The sequence below is a fragment of the Mustela nigripes genome, chromosome 9 (assembly GCF_022355385.1).
Source record: "Mustela nigripes isolate SB6536 chromosome 9, MUSNIG.SB6536, whole genome shotgun sequence".
In the NCBI taxonomy this organism is placed as follows: Eukaryota; Metazoa; Chordata; class Mammalia; order Carnivora; family Mustelidae; genus Mustela; species Mustela nigripes.
The window spans coordinates 80,164,013-80,183,005 of NC_081565.1; the positions used below are offsets into that span (position 1 = coordinate 80,164,013).

The 18,993-nt window shown below is 36.4% G+C and overlaps 1 protein-coding gene across 2 annotated transcripts in view; it reads right to left on the reverse strand.

Annotated features, from left to right (window-relative positions):
- The window catches only part of SMC5 (structural maintenance of chromosomes 5), a 97,338-nt gene that overhangs the window by 32,106 nt on the left and 46,239 nt on the right, over nt 1-18,993 (reverse strand). For both annotated transcript variants that reach the window (XM_059411885.1, XM_059411884.1), the window contains exons 9-15: nt 13,289-13,544; nt 11,385-11,539; nt 7,718-7,831; nt 5,508-5,602; nt 4,742-4,874; nt 2,422-2,595; nt 2,156-2,325 (exon numbers count right to left, since the gene is read on the reverse strand). In XM_059411885.1, the coding sequence (XP_059267868.1) occupies nt 2,156-2,325; nt 2,422-2,595; nt 4,742-4,874; nt 5,508-5,602; nt 7,718-7,831; nt 11,385-11,539; nt 13,289-13,544 (1,097 nt within the window). The remainder of the gene's footprint in view (nt 1-2,155; nt 2,326-2,421; nt 2,596-4,741; nt 4,875-5,507; nt 5,603-7,717; nt 7,832-11,384; nt 11,540-13,288; nt 13,545-18,993) is intronic.

Consider the following 18,993-nt stretch of genomic DNA (forward strand, 5'->3'; position numbering starts at 1 on the left):
CTAAGCACTTTTCACACTGCTACTTTTGCTTAGGGTGCTGTGGTGAGTCTCTGCATGAATCCTAAAAAGAGCAAAATCCACTCGTTACTGCTCTATTGTTCTCCTGTGTATAAGCCCCAGTGGTTTTCAAAGCCAGACATTTTGGGGACTCATCTCTCTGGTAGAGGTCCCAAGAGCTGGGGGTGCCTGACATGGGGCACAAACTCTGCTCTTCAGGGAACAATTCTGTATCTGTGATATCCTTCCCAAGAGCTGGTCACGCTAAGCGCAGGGTTTTGCAGGAGATCCTGTCCTTGTAGTTCCTACCCTTCTGGCTGTGAACCTTACATCCTTTGTAACAAAAGAGCTGCTGAGTTTGTTTTCAGGTCTTTTTCAGAAGGAACATTTTCTATGTAGCTGTTGATTTGCTGAGTCTGTGCAAGGAGGGGAGTTTAGTATCTTTCCATGCTGCCATCTTGAACCACCTCCCAGTGGTAACTGAGTATGTATCTTTTTAATAGTCCATGTGACGAAACAGAAAGCACACAGTACTTACGATGCATACCGAAGTATGATGGTTGCCTCACAGAAAAGCACTTGTGTGACTGAGTTGGGAGCTGGACTAGATTATTCTCAAATAAAAATGTTAGGGGCACCTGGATGGCTCAGTGGGTTAAAGCCTCTGCCTTCAGCTCCGTCGTGGTCCTGGGGTCCTAGGATCAAGCCCCGCATCGGGCTCTCTGCTCAGCCTCTCTCTCTCTCTGCCTGCCTCTCTGCCTACTTGTGATCTCTGTCAAGTAAACAAATAAAATCTTAAAAAAAAAAAAGTTATTTCATGAAAGAAGTAAGACAAACTATCATTATTTAGACTTATGTATTTGGCAGATTTTACTCCCCCCACCCAAAGTGAACAAGTGAGTCTATCACTTCAAGAAAAATAACTGCCAATATTTATCAACAATGATAAACAAATTTCATGTGTAATTTGTATTTTTGAGGAATTTGTGTCTACCACTGTGAGCCTGATAGCTTCCTAATTCTTAAAAGAGTCTTCTGATGGGACTGGAAATCGACATCATTTTTTTTATATTACACAATAAAATATGTCAACATATGAAAGACCAACATTTTCTAAAGGACTGATGCATGATGTAACAAAATTTCATCATGTAAAAGATCCACTTACAGTGCAATGGACTTTAACGTAAGAGTGATCTACTTCCCTGATTCAGATTTCACAGTGCAACTGAACTTCAACAAACTCCATCTTGGCAGGTTGTGATACAGTATTAAAGAAGATGATAGACAAGTATCTGAAAAGTCTATTAAAGTACTCCTTCCCTTCCCAGCTACAAATCTATGTGAGGCCATGTTTTTCTCATCTATTTCAAAGCAACCTCTCACAAGAGACTGAAAGTGAGCAGATATGACATGAAAGCACTCATTTAAAAAGACTGGTAACAATGTAAAACAATGCCACTCTTTCTGCTAAACATAGTTTAGAAAACCGTGGTTTTTCCTAAATATTTTAACAATCCCCAGTTTTAATTACTGATGTGGTAAATACCAATGATATAAACCGTACCAACATAACTTCTAAGCACAGAAAGGGGTCCAGGGATTAAAAACAGCTAATCAGGGGACAGGAAAACTCACGCCACTTAAGATTCACCAACTTTTGTCCTACACACAATTTTGGGGGGATAAAATGTGTTTGTGGGAATTCATCATCAGGACAGGGTCCAGGCACACGTCAGAGATACTGCAGCTTTGGTTCCAGACCACGGTAAAGGGAGTCCAAAAACTTCTGTGGTTTCCTGGTGCATATAAAAGTTTTGTTTACAGTATACTGTAGTCCATTAAGTGTGCCACCGTGTTATGTCTAAAAAATACTTCACTACTAAAAAAATGCTGACAACTACCTGCGCTTTCAGAGTCCTGATCACTACACACATATTGTCAGAATCACCAAATGTGATAAAGAGGCACAAAGTGAGCAAATGCTACTGGAAAAATGGTGCCAACAGATCTGCTTGACACAGGGCCGCACAACCCTTCAATGTGTTAGGCACAGCACAACGGAACAAGGTAGGGCTGTATAACTAATAACAGTACCCTCACAGTGCCCTGCCACCCCCTACCCCTGACCCCGCTGCCCAGATAGGCGGAATCCTACCTCCCCAGTTTGGAACTAATTTTTTGTTCCAGTTGTCTTTTCTTGGTTTTCCTTTCAAGAAGTTCCTTCTTCTTTTGTCTAAGTTCATTGTCTTTGTGTTCTAGATGTTTGTTTCTCTCATATAGGGCAATCAACCCTGCTTCCACTGCTTGCAATTTTCTATTAATTTCCTACAAAAATATTCAAAATTGTTATTTTAAAAACAATTCTAGTTAAAGTATTACAAATCCAGTTAATATTCATTTTTAATGCTCAAAATAACCAACCTTTAGCTGTTCTTCTAAGTGTCGTCTTTGCTCAAGATCCACAGTGACTGTGAGAAACTGGGCTACTTTTAGGGATGTGTTACTGGAAATGACTTTATTTGAATAAATGGAAGTTTTCACCACATACTTTTCTTCTGCTGTATAGATTTGTTTTAACCGGGTTTCTTGTATTACCTGGCACAGAAGTCAAACAATGTCAAACAAATGTTAGTGTACATTTAATGAAAATATTTTTACAAGGACTGAAGCATTAGAAAATACAGATCAAGTGAATTTTAGAAGATCAAAACAGATGTGTTTTCAATTTTTTTTTCTTTTTAAATTCTCCAGTAACATCTCTCAAAAGGTGCTGTTATAGTTCAGGTTATCATTTTGGAAAACACTAAAGAAGAGAGAAGGGAGAAAATCCAAACAACGATGGCAAAGGCGACTATACTTTTATTTGACTACATAATCTCTCCCAAGTAAGTGTCCTTTTGGAGTTTTGTTGGGTCTACAGAAGAGATACCAGGAACGAGTGGCTCAGGACACACAACTGTGGTAGCTCACCTAAGTCACAGATTCTCACCTTCCCTCAGTTATACTGTTCACAGACACATAATCATATTTAATTCCTGGAAACATTTAAAGGATCTCGATTTTTTTTTTTTTTTTTTGCATTTTTCGGAGAGCTTCTCTCTCAAGAACTTAGACAAGAAGTTCCAAGAACTAAAGCTCATTCTGAAGACAGTAACATTATTTTATATATTTCTGGATACTAATAAAGAGCAGGCTTTCATAATACAGTTTTTTCCAATATCTGAAGTTTCACTATTGATACTCTTGTGGCTTGTTTCTATCCAGAAGTTTATAGTCTAAGTGAAGAGATAAGGCATATTTACGCACACTTAACAGGGTATAACCCGGCATCCATAAATTGCAGAATAATTTGGAATGAAAAGAAAGCAAGAAGTTAGGCTACTCAAGTTCTAATAAATTTAAACTGACAGAAATGGTGGAGGAAGGGCCCTCCCAACAAAAAGGACATCATGGCCAAAGGCTGGCAGGAGACAATTTAACTGAAGGGGAGAGTCTTAGAAATTAATCAAAACAAGTCCATAAAGGGTCTTATATGCATATATGGTCTTATCCTCTTTTCTAAATGACAGGAGAGGTACACCCACATGCAAGTCCTAATATTTATTTCCTCAGATGTTCCCCATAGTGAAATTTTTAATCAAAGACACATGCAACTTATTATAATCAGCTAGGTGGGGTTTTTTAGGTTTTTTTCCCCCCCAAAACAGTTGGCAATGAGCCCTCATTTCTATCTTATGTCAGTTAAGTAAAAAGAGTCCCTAAATTACAAATGAGTTGTCCTAGGGATACTGGTATACTATGTGGTAAACTTTTAAAACACATTTTGTAATAAATTCAATAGAACAACTAGTAGTTGGGTCTCTCACAGGGTCCTAGATGCTTATAAGCAAAAAACACTCCAAATGGTGTTATGGAAAAACCTGCTTAGATGAAGAGATTTCTTTCCTGTTTCAGCCTGTGACAAGCAACAAATGTAAGGTGAGTCTTGGAGACTGTTTATATGAGGAGGAGAGAACTCCCAGCATGAGCAGAACATAGGAACTACGAGTGTGTGCTATGCTAGCCAGGAAAGGAGATCCTGTGAAGGGAGGTCATTCATACCAGAGATAATCGTCAGGGGCAGCTTTAAGAAAGGAAGGGCTTGGGGCACCTGGGTGGCTCAGTGGGTTAAAGCCTCGCCTTCGACTCGGGTCATGATCCCAGGGTCCTGGGATTGAGCTCCACATCGGGCTCTCTGCTCAGCAAGGAGCCTGCTTCCTCCTCTCTCTCTCTGCCTGCCTCTTTGCCTACTTGTGATCTCTGTCAAATAAATAAAATCTTAAAAAAAAAGAAAAAGAAAAAGAAAAAGAAAAAAAGAAGGGAAGGGCTTACCAAAACAGTTCTACACCCAGCCTACTATTCTAACATATACTTTCTCTGAAAAATAATCTGGAATACAAGAATTTAAATGGGTAAGCCAGTAATATAAAGTCTGAACAATTTGCCAAACAAGACAGGTGTCTCTTTTTAGGCTTCAACTAAAGCGTTTCCTCCAGATAACTCCACATCACTTACACCCATCATATAGTATTAGTCAACAGTCACTGTTTTCTGTATATTAAAAATGTAAAATACAAAGAATTTCTGTGTGGTTTAAAATAACAGAAGGTCCTACCTCTTTAAATATCTCTAAATTTTTGCTTGATGTTTTTATGCTAAGAAGTGTTAACAAAATGAGGTTCTAGAGTCAGTACTTTCTTACCCGTTCAATTCTTTCTCTGGTCCTTTCAGTTCCTACAGGAACCTCGTGAATATGATAATGGCAGCAAAGGAAGCTCATGACGGGATCAGGGGCATCAAATAATTCTCGCAAGTAGGAGAAAAATCCATACTGTCTGAAATGAAAAGCACTTACTAGATTTTTCTTCTTAAAAAAATATCATGTAAAGAAATCTGATAGTTGAAAAGTGGCAAATAAACAATAACATATAAATTAATGATCGTACAGCAGAAATTTTTGTGTATTTTTAAATCACTTAATATTGTGATTAATGTTGAGACCGATTTCCTTGTCAGAAAAATTTAATATATTCATCATTACAAACTATTAATCTCTTTTGCTTCTTCCATTGCTTTTATTTTTAGAATGTTTATTTACATTCAGAATTAAGATATTTACTTATAACTGTTTCATAATTGCAAATTTTCCACTTAGTCCTTCTGGAAATAACTCCTGCATTACAAAGTGACAATTTGTTTTATTTTCCCAACACCTAACCAATTATTTTAGTATCTTCCATTCAACAATTCAATATTAATCCACTGATCTGAAACATCACCACCATATAGTAAGTATTCTACAATTTATCTGTTCCTAAATTTTTCCTTATTTTAGACTTAAGTAGAGATCCTATAAGGAAATAAATAGTTTATAACATACTTATGTGAGAGAGAATATATTTAAAAGCTAAATGGTTATTCAATATTCAAAATAACAGGTTAATTCTAAAAATAGTTTCAAGACTTACTTTAGCTCATTCAGAGATCTTGAAGGTGCTTTGTCTGCATATGAGCTCTTGGGAGCAATAACAGCATTTACTCTTAATTTTTTATTGTCACGAATCTGAATATAAGGGAAAGAATATATTTTAATTGCCATATACTATCAATCAAAATGATTTTTTGAAGTTATATTCCAACTGGTGTTAGGATAGGAAAGGATGACCAAAAACTGGATATTTAATGGTACTTTCAAGCAAACTTTTTAGTGTGATAATGACCCTATTATTACATGTTTTTACAGAAAGTATTTATCAGTGAAAATATTAAAACAAATATGCTCTAACAGTCGAGGAAGCAGTAATACCAAAACTCTTCCAGAAAGTAAGAGGAAGTACAATGGTCATTTCCCAAATTACTTTAGGATTCTAGCATAATCCTGATACCAAAACATGAACAAACAAAAGCCCTCATGAATACATATGCAAAAATCCTTTACAAAATATTAGTATATGGAATCCAGCAATATGTGAACAATACACATGACCAAGTAGAGTTTATTCCAGCAAGGTGAGATTGATGATATGCTCCAAAAACCAATCTCACTTAAATCAATGAAGTACAAAACCCATATGATCATCCCAACAGATGCAGAAAAATATGACAAATTCTTGGCAAACTAGGAACAGAAGGAAACTTCATCATCCTGATAAAGGGCATCTAGGGTAACTGCACAGCAGACATAATACTTATTATACATGGTAGTATGGGGAATGGTACTCTAATAGATAATGTCGTAGGAGGCGGTTATATACGATAAATTTCACAATTTAAAATACAAACAAAGTCACACCTGTAAGAGGAAGTTCTAGTCCTTTTGAGGAGAAGCTACGGAAAGTTACTTAACAGAGCACACACACAAAAATAAAGGTCAAAATTTCAGGAACCCAGGTCACATTATCTATATAGGATTCATATCCTTAGCACAAAAGAAGCCCAAATTTTTGACTCGAAAAAGGCACTCAGTGTTGGCTAAGCAGGCCATTTCCGATAGAAAGCAGACAAATGCACCTGACGGAATGCCCTTCATAGCATGCCACATATCAGACTTGTAATCTAAGGAAGCGACTTCTTCAGAAAGCTCTCACACCACAACAAAAACTCCTGGCTAAGCTTAAATAATACCAAACTACACAACTGTCTAACTTTCTGGAGTTCATTCTGTAATTTTATACATGCAACTTTTTATGCAATTACCATATATTCACATTCTCTGCAAACTCCCAAACCAGGAGGGCAATATGGTAAAAGCCAAAAAAAAAGTAAGGATTCTTTCCAATCACTAGTGCACCACAGAAATCGAGGACCACCGACCTAACTCAGGGTCCTGTCCTCATACTTGCTGACAAAGACTTAAACAAAACAAAATTTAAACCTATCTTTAGGGTTTTAAAAGGTGACATACACAAAAGGAAAGAAATCTAACTGACAATAAGAACAACTAACAATATATATATATCGAATATATATACATATATATATTATAGATAATGTAATAAAAATCACAAATAAGCAGTATTCTACACACCTTTATTTATTAAAGGATTTAATCCTCATAGCCATCTTTTGAAGTAGATCATACATCTACATTTTACAGATGAGGAAATTATGGCATAAAACATTTAGGAAACTTACCCAATTTAGTAGCAAAGCCAGAATTCAAATCTTGGCAGCCTATCTACAGAGTCTGTGCCTGTAACTACTAAGCCACATTGCCTGGTAGTAGCTTAGACTCCCAGGGTGTTTCAATAGCCAGATACAGAATTCTCATTCTTTTTGAAGAGGTTTTATTTAAAAGCAACAACATATTGATTCCCACGCTCCCCATCAAAGAAGGGTTTGATTCCAGTACATCTTCAAAAAGGATGTTGAAGACCAAAAGTCCATCGTTATGGATTTTTTTGCTCTTCAAACAGTATGACAGAATTATTCTTACTAACTCCAAATAACTTCAAAACATGTTACAGATGGAATTATGGACTGTTTTTTCTCTTGCAAAACAAATTCATTCCCCAATAATGACAGAGATTAAAAAAAGAAATTCACAAAATCAAATGATTTTATACAAAAGTTACTGCTGGTATAATTAATCACTATTTTTTGTTTTAGTTTGCATTTAAAAACTGAAGTACCAGAAGGTAAGCACCAGGTGAGTCAAAGTATTACACAGGTCACTTGCCTCTTTGAGGAAAACCTCCATATCTTCTTGACTCTCAAATACAAAAGCTCTCAAGTCATTTGATGAAATATGATTTTCAATGTACTTGGCATTTTTATTATCTTTCATATTGATCTAAACAAAAAGAAAATATAAGTTAATTCTCATGAAATCCAAACTGAATACTAAAACATAATTTTACTTTGAGTTATTTAACAAGTTTCAATTTAACACTTAAGGGGGATAAAATTTGGTACTGAAGACTCAACATTTTAAAACCTCTACTTAATTTAGTACCCAGAAACATCTAATACATCATAAAACAAAAAATAAGACTTAAATAAGCACCTGATGCACATCAATTTTGATTTTATCTAAGAAGTAACTATGTTCCTTTCTAGTCAACCCTCTGGAAAACATCTGAAATGGCTCAGAAGGTAATCTAAGAGTATAAACATTTTTCTTCTGTCCCCAAACTTTTACTATTTGTCTTCTTAATCTTCAAGAGGAAGTTATATATGGCAATAACTGATCAGTATAAAAACACAAAGAATTAAAATACAACTTTAATAGTGCTTTCAAGAGAAATCCTAGGCTTGTATCACTAGGATTTATTTTTTAAGTATTAACAAACCAGGCCCTTCTGCATGTGAGGTTCAATGCTATGGAAAATACTAAAAAGGTCAAGACAACAAATCAATATACTTTTTGCAGATGCTAAGTTAAAAAAAAAAAAAGCAAAAAAAGCAGAACACTATAATAAAGATCCGTAACAGGGGTATATGAAACGTGCTCTCTTATGGAATTTTAGGGGGCTGATAGATTATCTTCAGCAGATGGAAATCCACCTTCTTGAAAAAAAAAAAAAAAAAAAAAAAAAAAAAAGATTTGTGAAAGAAGGTATTTATGTACCATATATATAAAACACAGCATACTACTGGTGAAGAGCTAAGACTCTGGGGTCAGACAGACGATGCTTCAAATCACAAACCCTTAAGTCTCTGAAAGTTTCAGTTAGTTCATCGCCAAAATGGGCACAGTACAATAGTCTACATCTCAGGAACAAATGTGGATTAAGAGAGCTAATAAAAACATTTTATTTTTTTTTTTTTTTTTTTTTTTATTTTTTTTTTTTTAAAGATTTTATTTATTTATTTGACAGAGAAATCACAAGTAGACGGAGAGGCAGGCAGAGAGAGAGAGAGGGAAGCAGGCTCCCTGCTGAGCAGAGAGCCCGATGCGGGGCTCGATCCCAGGGCCCTGAGATCATGACCTGAGCCGAAGGCAGCGGCTTAACCCACTGAGCCACCCAGGCGCCCCTAAAAACATTTTAGTACAATGCTTGTCATATACACATTGGCAAGTATTACTCTCTATTTTAAACTACAAAATATCAGCTAGCATTAGAACGGGGAAAACCGATACAGAAGAAAGTAAGTCACAAGAAATACCTAAACTTAAACACTACAGAAATGTAGCCTCTATCATTCCTTATTATTATTTTTTTTTTGGTAGCAATTACTGCATCAGAAGCGATGGTACAAATGAAAGAGAAGTGGGTGTTAGCTACGACTTAGAGGGTAAAATAACCCCACTGTGACTGCAGAAGTCCCCTTTTTAAAAAGAGCTGTGGCTAAGTCGGCCTAAGACGGGGCTCTCATTATCACTCCTTTACCAGAGTTCCCCTTTACTGGGGCTTCCACCTTGTGTACGGTGGTGATGTGGTCATTCAACTCTTTGAAGAACGTCACCTGCTCATTTAGAGAATAGTTTCAAAAAGTCACATGAATAGGGTCATTTCCGTCCCTGCCCAGCTTGTGCCCTTCCAGTAGTGACTGAGTCACACCGCTTTTTCCCCAGGTAACGCAAACTGCTCTGCACTGAATCTGGCCTCCTGACATCCAGAAGGAAGATTTCACCAATTTGTTGGTTCTGCGGCTTCATCAGCTACTTAGCAAGCTCCTCTCATGAGATGGGTAAAGAAAATATTTGGCAAAGTTCAAGGCCACTGTTGCACAACCCAGTAAAGACAGACTGGTAGGCAGAGGAGACACTGTACTCCAGAGTCATCTGCTGGTTGATGGCAGACTCATAGTTCAGTTTTTTAAACATGAAATCTTTCTATACAATCTATCTTAGAACCTGTTTTATAAATCATTAATAGATCATAAATGTCCTCTTATATTAATAGACACCAAGAATGACTTTTTAATGGCCGCACAGTATTCCTTTCAATAGATTATAGAACAGTTTACATGACCAGTCCATCTCTGGAAATTTTCTTCTTTGCCCCATCATCATTTGGGCTATTATAAACCCTGCTGTGAGGAACAGAACTATAAGTACTTCTTTGCACAGTTCTCCCATTCTAGACTGAGCTGGTTAGAAATAAATCATGGAAATGGACAGTTGACAAGTAATATGGCTAAAATTTTAAGTTTATGGATTGCTAACTTGTCCACATTGATGACATTTCAACTAGATATTGAAGGATTAAGTGTATATGTTACGGGTGGCGGAATACAAGGGTAATCCAGAAAGGATAAAAAAAGCAAGACTGTACCTTTTTATTTCAAAGATTCAAATATAATTTGAAATATAAATATATGCCAGGTAGTAATCCCTGTTGGTGACAGGCTACTACTACTGGGAGATAAAATGATGGCAAATTTACCAAAGTTGTGAATTATAATTTTAAGGTTGACATTTTAATGAAAATCTGTTAATTACTTGCATTATAAGTTATTAAGGTTCAAACTACTTTTTTCTATTTTCTTTCAGTCCTTACCAAACTAATCAAAACAATAATGCCTGCATCCAAAATAGATATTCCCTTCTTGATCTGGCAAAAATAATAATACATACCTGAGCAAGAAGAGAATACAGTATTATGCATATTAACTTTGCTAATATAATCTATTAAAAAAAAGACTACATGAAATGATTTTAAATAATAATACAAATATGAATTAAAGAAAGTAGAAGTTTTCATGAATCCTACAAGGATCTATAGTGCACTCTTTCCTAAAGTAAAAAAAAAGAAAACTATAACCCAGCAATAACAATCCTTGAGTCATTTTGGTAAGTTTTAAGTTCATATTATACCTAACTATATCACTGTCAAAGAATGTGGCTTTTACTTTATTTTCTCTTTTGATGGCCAAAATTTTAAAAATATTTTAGATGGAAATCTTCCTAGCCACTCCATGGCCACACTTCATTAAATGATTTACTAAACACAGCTTATCCTATTCTAAATGACCCATGGTCATCAAAATAGCTAGCTATCAAAGGTTTATGTGGTCAAAAGACTGCTGGCTGCATTCTCAGAATCGTAAGAATGCTCGATTATTTGGAGGAGACTTCCTCTTCAACTTCTATGGCCTGCTATAATCTAGTAACTGCCAGAAGGAACTAGCTGACTGAACTAAATTTATACAGGATTCTTGGTCAATAAGCTGACAGTTCCATACTCTGACAAAGTCCAAAGACTTATTGGTCAAAAGTCAGGTATGGATTCAGCAGCACATCAGTAGCCACAAGTCTGATAAAGGGAAACTAAGGTGTTAATAAGACTAGGAATTCTTAAAACAACAAAAAATCTGTATTAGAACAAAAAATCTATAATGAATACAATATGAAATACAATAATGAAACAGATGCTACCACAATGAACAAAATTTCTTACCGTGAGCATTATAGGCTCATAGACTCTTTGCTTAAATTTGTCCCGGTTATTTCTTAGCCATAAAACAGCGTCATATGTGTCACGGTATCTTTGCCTCAGCTTATCTTCCTTCTGATTCATAAGATTGTCAAATCGTACAATATTATCACCCACACCTAAAAAGGAAAGGAAAGTTATTAGTTCTCTGAAAGCTTTAACTACTGAATCCATTAGTAATACAAAAGATACCTTAGATCCAAAAGTTAGCAACACCACTCAGCAAGTATCCACCACAGTGAGAAAGGACCACCATGGACAAATTATTATCAAATTTCTAAACTCTTTAAGCTATCAAAACTAAAGAGGTCACAAAAATAAGTCAGCAAAAAAAAAAAAAAAAAGTAAGAAAACACTACATTTTCTAACATGACTGCAACAGGCCTTCAAAATTCTGAGAAAAATTTTCAACATAGAGTCACATATACAACAAAACCAAGAGAAGAGGATCATGAAATAAAGGCATCTTTAGGGATGCAAAGACTCTGAAATTAATCCCCAAATATCTCTTCCTACAAGGTAACCCAAAGATAAGGGAACAATGTAAGAACATACTAAGTAATATAAGAAAAAAAAAAAAAAAACAAAACAAAAAGTACACAGAATTCAGGAATAGCTTTACCCAACACAGAAAAGGATTTGTGACGAAGCCCAAGAAATCCCAGACAACTGCCTACTTTCTTTTCTTTCTAAGAAAATATTAAGGCAAATGGATTTTTTAAAGGTAAATTAAAACTTAAAAAAAAAAAAAGCCATCAATGAAAGAAAATCTCACCCTACCGCATTACCCGGCTCTGCTGTAAACAAGTCTCACTGCTGCAAGAATCCTTACTATTCCTAGCTTTTAGAATTAACCCATAAACAGAGCACATAAAACTTAATATGGTTCTCAAGAAACGTTTTCAGCCTTGAAAATATAAAAACCAGAGCACAAATTAGAGGACTTAGAATGTCAGAGGAGCAAAAAGTGAAAAGGATGAGTGCTAGTATTTCAGCTTACAAAGTGTGCATTCAAGCACTACTGACAACTATTTGACACAAGATAGAAGGGTATCATAATAAATAAATCATAAAGGTTGGCATAAATAAATAAATAAATCATAAAGGTTAATGATTACTAACTAATACTACTAACCCCACTCAAGGAATTAATATAGGATAGGAACTGTTATGAGCCAAAATCTGTATCTCAAATTATAAAATAGCAAAACATAGTATCTTAAAATGAATTAATCAAGCCATGGTGAAATAACATGATAAAAATATAAATAATGGTGTACTGGAAAAAACTGCTGAGTTATTTAAAAATGCACACACCTGAGAGTGGGTATGGAGATCTGAAAGAGGTGGAGGAAACTGATAAACATACAAAATGGGGGTTGTTTTCTTTTTTACTGATCTTAGTCGTACACACTGAGTAGTTAGTACTTAAAACTTCTTCCATGTGTAGAATGTTATAAATCAATTTTCATGGTCCATAGAAAAGAAGAGCAAAGATGAAATCGAACAGATTTCAAAAGGGCAAAGCTAATGGAAGGTTCTGAAAACTAGAGTGAAGAGCTTAAATTCGATCTGATAAATAATAGTGAGTGACTCTGTGAAGAAAATAAAGGAAGCCATTTTTCCAGAATTAAAATCAACTGTCATAATCTGACATACATAAGGCAATGAATGGTTAGCCAGTCACAAAGCACGGTATATGCTACTTTCAGGTGATTAAGACATTAACTTGCAAAGACCAAGCTGAGCTTCCTCAACAAGGGGATTTGAGCAGCTAAAAGACATGGTACCAGGGGAAGAAGAAAGCCATCAACAGAAATAGATCTCCATTGTATCAACATCTCTTCACCCTGTTTCATATAACTTACTCTTTCTCTCCTTCTCTAGGCTCTCCTTCTCTCCTCGCTTATCAATTACCTCGCCTTCACATAATGCCTTTTCATCTTGAACTCGTCTCAGATCATTTGTAATGGCATCAATGTGCGGCTGAAGATTCTCACAGTTTTCTGCGGTCTTCAGTTCATTCTGCAAATCCTCTATCATCTTCCGAGTGTTACTTATCCTCTTCTGGCGGTCGTGTTCTTCATTCTGTTTTACCGTTAATGCCTGCTGCAGTTCCTCAATCTGAGAAAACAAAGAAGAACGGTACAGGAGACTGTTTTTTTCTCTCTTGCTAAGGCTTTTATAGTAATATAGTATTTAAAATGCAAACAACCTAACAACATGGGTGTTTTCCTAACTAAACAGTACTCTGCGGTAATTCAGAGTGTTACTCCTACCAGACCACCTGTTATCTTTATTTTGTTCACTAGTAATATCCTAAGTACTGGGAGCGGTGCTTAGCATATAGTTAGCACTTATTAAATATTTGCTCAATAAACAAAATATTTGTAAAGCCAATTTGCAGATTTCTAAATACTGACAGAAAATAAATTCATATCACACACCAGAAGACAATTAAAATAGCGTTTATATGTATATGACAAACTTTGAATAAAGCAGTAATAACAGAAATGATAACAAAGGTTATGTCACTCTTAATTTTAGACAAACTTTTTTTTTTAGGATTTTATTTATTTGAGAGAGTGAGCGAGTGAGAGCAAGTAAGCAGAGGGAGAGATAGAGCGGGAAGCAGACTCCCTGCTGAGCAGGCAGCCTGACACTGGGCCAGATCCCAGAACCCTGGGATCGAGACCCGAGCCGAAAGCAGACGCTTAACAGACTGAGCCACCCAGATGCCCCTGAAACTATTTTCTTTCAACAAAATTATTTACTAATACTTGAAATTAATATTTTGAGATTAATCCTCCAACTATATGTTTAGATTTGGTGACATATTCAAGGTAAATTGTTAAAAAAAAAAAAAAAAAAACCAAGTCATGTAAGATGCCAGTAGATTTTTATCAAAACCTTACAAAGTCCAGCTAGACGTTAAGACTTTAAGACACACATGCATACCCAAAAATATACACGTATAGAATCCTTGTTGTGTAAAAAGTACAATTTCGTAACAACACATCACATAATCTGTTAGGCCGCCTTCACTCCCAAGTCCTATTTACTCCCTTTCTCCCTCCCCCTTACCAAAGTAGGATCAAATTCATTATATGGAAATATGGAAAGCACACTAACTTTTAACAAGCAATCATCTATAATCTTAATATCCTTAAACCTTTACATTTTTTTGTTTTTTGTTTTTAATTTTTTATTTTTTATAATCATATATTTTTATCCCCAGGGGTACAGGTCTGTGAATCACCAGGTTTACACACTTCACAGCACTCACCCAAGCACATACCCTCCCCAATGTCCATAATCCCACCCCCTTCTCCCAAACCCCCTCCCCCCAGCAACCCTCAGTTTGTTTTGTGAGATTAAGAGTCACTTATGGTTTGTCTCCCTCCCAATCCCATCTTGTTTCATTTATTCTTCTCCTACCCACTTAAGCCCCCATGTTGTATCACCACTTCCTCATATCAGAAAGATCATATGATAGTTGTCTTTCTCTGCTTGACTTATTTTGCTAAGCATGATACGCTCTAGTTCCATCCATGTTGTCGCAAATGGCAAGATTTCATTTCTTTTGATGGCTGCATAGTATTCCATTGTGTATATATACCACATCTTCTTGATCCCTTCATCTGTTGATGGACATCTAGGTTCTTTCCATAGTTTGGCTATTGTGGACATTGCTGCTATAAACATTCGGGTGCACGTGCCCCTTTGGATCACTACATTTGTATCTTTAGGGTAAATACCCAATAGTGCAATTGCTGGGTCATAGGGCAGTTCTATTTTCAACATTTTGAGGAACCTCCATGCTGTTTTCCAGAGGGGCTGCACCAGCTTGCATTCCCACCAACAGTGTAGGAGGGTTCCCCTTTCTCCGCATCCTCACCAGCATCTGTCATTACCTGACTTGTTGATTTTAGCCATTCTGACTGGTGTAAGGTGATATCGCATTGTGGTTTTGATTTGTATTTCCCTGATGCCGAGTGATATGGAGCACTTTTTCATGTGTCTGTTGGCCATCTGGATGTCTTCTTTGCAGAAATGTCTGTTCATGTCCTCTGCCCATTTCTTCATTGGATTATTTGTTCTTTGGGTGTTGAGTTTGCTAAGTTCTTTATAGATTCTGGACACTAGTCCTTTATCTGGTATGTCCTTTGCAAATATCTTCTCCCATTCTGTCAGTTGTCTTTTGATTTTGTTAACTGTTTCCTTTGCTGTGCAAAAGCTTTTGATCTTGATGAAATCCCAATAGTTCATTTTTGCCCTTGCTTCCCTTGCCTTTGGCATTGTTCCTAGGAAGATGTTGCTGTGGCAGAGGTCGAAGAGGTTGCTGCCTGTGTTCTCCTCAAGGATTTTGATGGATTCCTGTCTCACATTGAGGTCCTTCATCCATTTTGAGTCTATTTTTGTGTGTGGTGTAAGGAACTGGTCCAATTTCATTTTTCTGCATGTGGCTGTCCAATTTTCCCAGCACCATTTATTGAAGAGGCTGTCTTTTTTCCATTGGACATTCTTTCCTGCTTTGTCAAAGATTAGTTGACCATAGAGTTGAGGGTCTATTTCTGGGCTCTCTATTCTGTTCCATTGATCTATGTGTCTGTTTTTGTGCCAGTACCATTGCTGTCTTGATGATGACAGCTTTGTAATAGAGCTTGAAGCCCGGAATTGTGATGCCACCAACTTTGGCTTTCTTTTTCAATATCCCTTTGGCTATTCGAGGTCTTTTCTGGTTCCATATAAATTTTAGAATTATCTGTTCCATTTCTAAACCTTTACATTTTAATATCTACTTCTATCTTTTCATGGAACATATATGTTTTATGGTATCACTAAAAATGTATTGAGAGCAGTTTCTCATTTCTCCCATGTCCTTGGCAATACAAAATTTTGTTACCTGTGTAATGTTCTGTTACATGGCTATGACACATTTCACCCCGTTCCCTACTGTTGGACATTTGGGTTGGTACCAATTTCTCCTTTCTGAAACTTTAACTTTGGCAGTGTCAAGAAAATGAATTGGAACATCCAAAATCCCCCCTCCTATACCAAACAGGCAGAAGGCAGAAACAGTGAAAGTTAAAATACATATCTGTGATTGAAAGTGAACAATGTTCAATGGACCTAAAAGGAAGAAGGAGACAAGAAGCCATAGTATCCAGCCAGGGAACCCATAAGGTCCAAGGCAATGGGAATAAATAGGGACAGAATTAAGAATCACCAGACACAGGGTGCTGGGTGGCTAAGTCATTAAGCATCTGACCTTCAGCTCAAGTCATGATCCCAGGATTGCTCCCTTCTCAGCAAGGAGCCTGCTGCTCCCTCTCCTTCTCACTGCTACTCCCCTACTTGTACTTGCTCTCTGCCAATTAAATTTTTAAAAATCTTTAAAAAAAAAAAAAATCACCAAACACATGAAGAAGGCTCCATGAAAAGGGGACAAGAAATATAGCAAAGCCTTTGTACTCCCAGCAAAACAGAGACCCACGAAGCTACCAAAAATCACTGGGGCTACTGAACAAATCTGTATGACTACCTGACTTAAAAAACTGGGAAGCAGCCCAGGGGACCCCATTCTTCCGGATAAGCTTTCTGAACTCGAATTCATGTGCAGTTCTCATCCAGAAAACTTCCATGACTAATTCCATCATACTCGGGTTTTATATCAGACACCATAGGTACAAACTCCTAGATCACCCTTTATCTTCAATTTCCATGAATGTTCTTATTCTGACACTTGGCTATTCCTGAAAGACATTCTCCCTAGACTCCTCTCTAAGGTGACCTCCTGCCACAATCCTTCAGAGGTGGGGAGGGTGTTAATCCTCATTAATCCCTACTGTACTATATCCTCCATTAAGTAAGCCCCACTTAATTTCCCTTGAAGACTGGTATCAGGCTTTACCACCCATCATCTCTGTTGCTGTGTTAACTAGCTCACCCTGCATACCCTTCCTCACTCCATTCATTGATGACTTAGCATGCCAATTGTTTTCCTCTCCGTATGTTGAAGTCCCACAGTCTAACTCTTTGGCCTCTGTGTTCCTGGATTTCTTCACCTTTAACCATCTTTTCCTAAACCTCTCCTCAGCTACTTACCATTTTACTTCAGATCATGTAAAGCACCACAAACTGTACACCTTAAAACCATTTCTACAATCCTATTCTTCCAGTCCCCTTTACTTCCATTTTACTTACTGTAGTATCCAAACTATTCTTTGACTCCACAGGGTCCTGCAATCCAGTGACCCTACCATCTTTTCACAATCCATTATCCCCTTCATTTCTTTTCTTTAATCTGCTAAAGTTCTACAAGCCAGCACAAGAACCATTCCTTGCAAAGACTCTTGACCCTCTACCACTCCTATGTCACATCAGCTAGGGAAAAAAGCAGTCTCTATTAAACCCAACTATATGCCTTCTGTGTGTCTTGGATACTTGGATGTGTCTTGGATACTCTAAGCAGTATCCAAGCAGCTGAACTAATTGAAGAAACTCTCCAAAAACTCATCTCACTTTGAATTCATGGCCACAAAACTTAAATAGGAACTCAGAACTAGCAGACAAACCTATTACATTTCTCTAATAAAGGTGTGAGCTCATTCTAAAAGGAGTTCACAGCCTGGCCTCCTCCCTTCCTCAATTCTTTATTGCTGGAGGCGCTCTACTCACTCAGCTGATAACTTTGTCTCATACTTCATGAACAGCATAATTAAAATCAGTGCTATGATCAGAGTACTATTCCTGTTTTACAATCCATCACCCTAACTCTATCTGTACTCAATTCATTTTATCTTGTATAATATATGTAGAGTCCTTGTAGCTACCTAAGTCTAAGACTACTCTAAGCAGAGTTTCTCTAATTACTTACGGTAGAGGACAATTTTTTAAAAAATTCCAAGCCATCAAAAGTCAACTTGTATCAATTACACCTACAATAAATTATTAACAATCATTTTGGAAAACAGCTTGTCCATTTCTTCAAAATATTATATTCTACTATATTTTTGATATCATACTATGATATTCTACTCCTAGGAAATTATAAAAAACAAAAGCACATATTTATACAAAAGCTTGTACAATACTCATGCCAGTTTACTGGTAATAGCCCCAAACCAGAAATAACCTTAATATCCATCAATAGGTGAGAAGATAAACTGTGGTCACAAGGGAAAAAAATACATTAAAGCAAACAAAAATTAAAATAGAACATATCAAAATTGGTGGACACAGCTAAAGCAGGGATGAGAATAAAGTTTATAGCATTAGGTACATATATAAGAGGAAAACTCTCAGATCAAGAACCCAGAAGAAGCACCAAATAAACTCACATCAAGCAGGAAAAAAGGAAATAATAAGATACAAACAGATATCAATAAAATTAAAAAAGGGGAAAAACAGAGACAATCTATGAAACCAACAGCTGGTTCTTTGAAAAAAAGCAATAAAATTAACAAACTTCTAGAAAGGCTGCCCCCTTTCTTTGGGGTGCTCCCAAAAAGGAGAAGACAAAAATTAACAATATCAAGAATGAAACAGGGGTATCACTGTATCACTACAA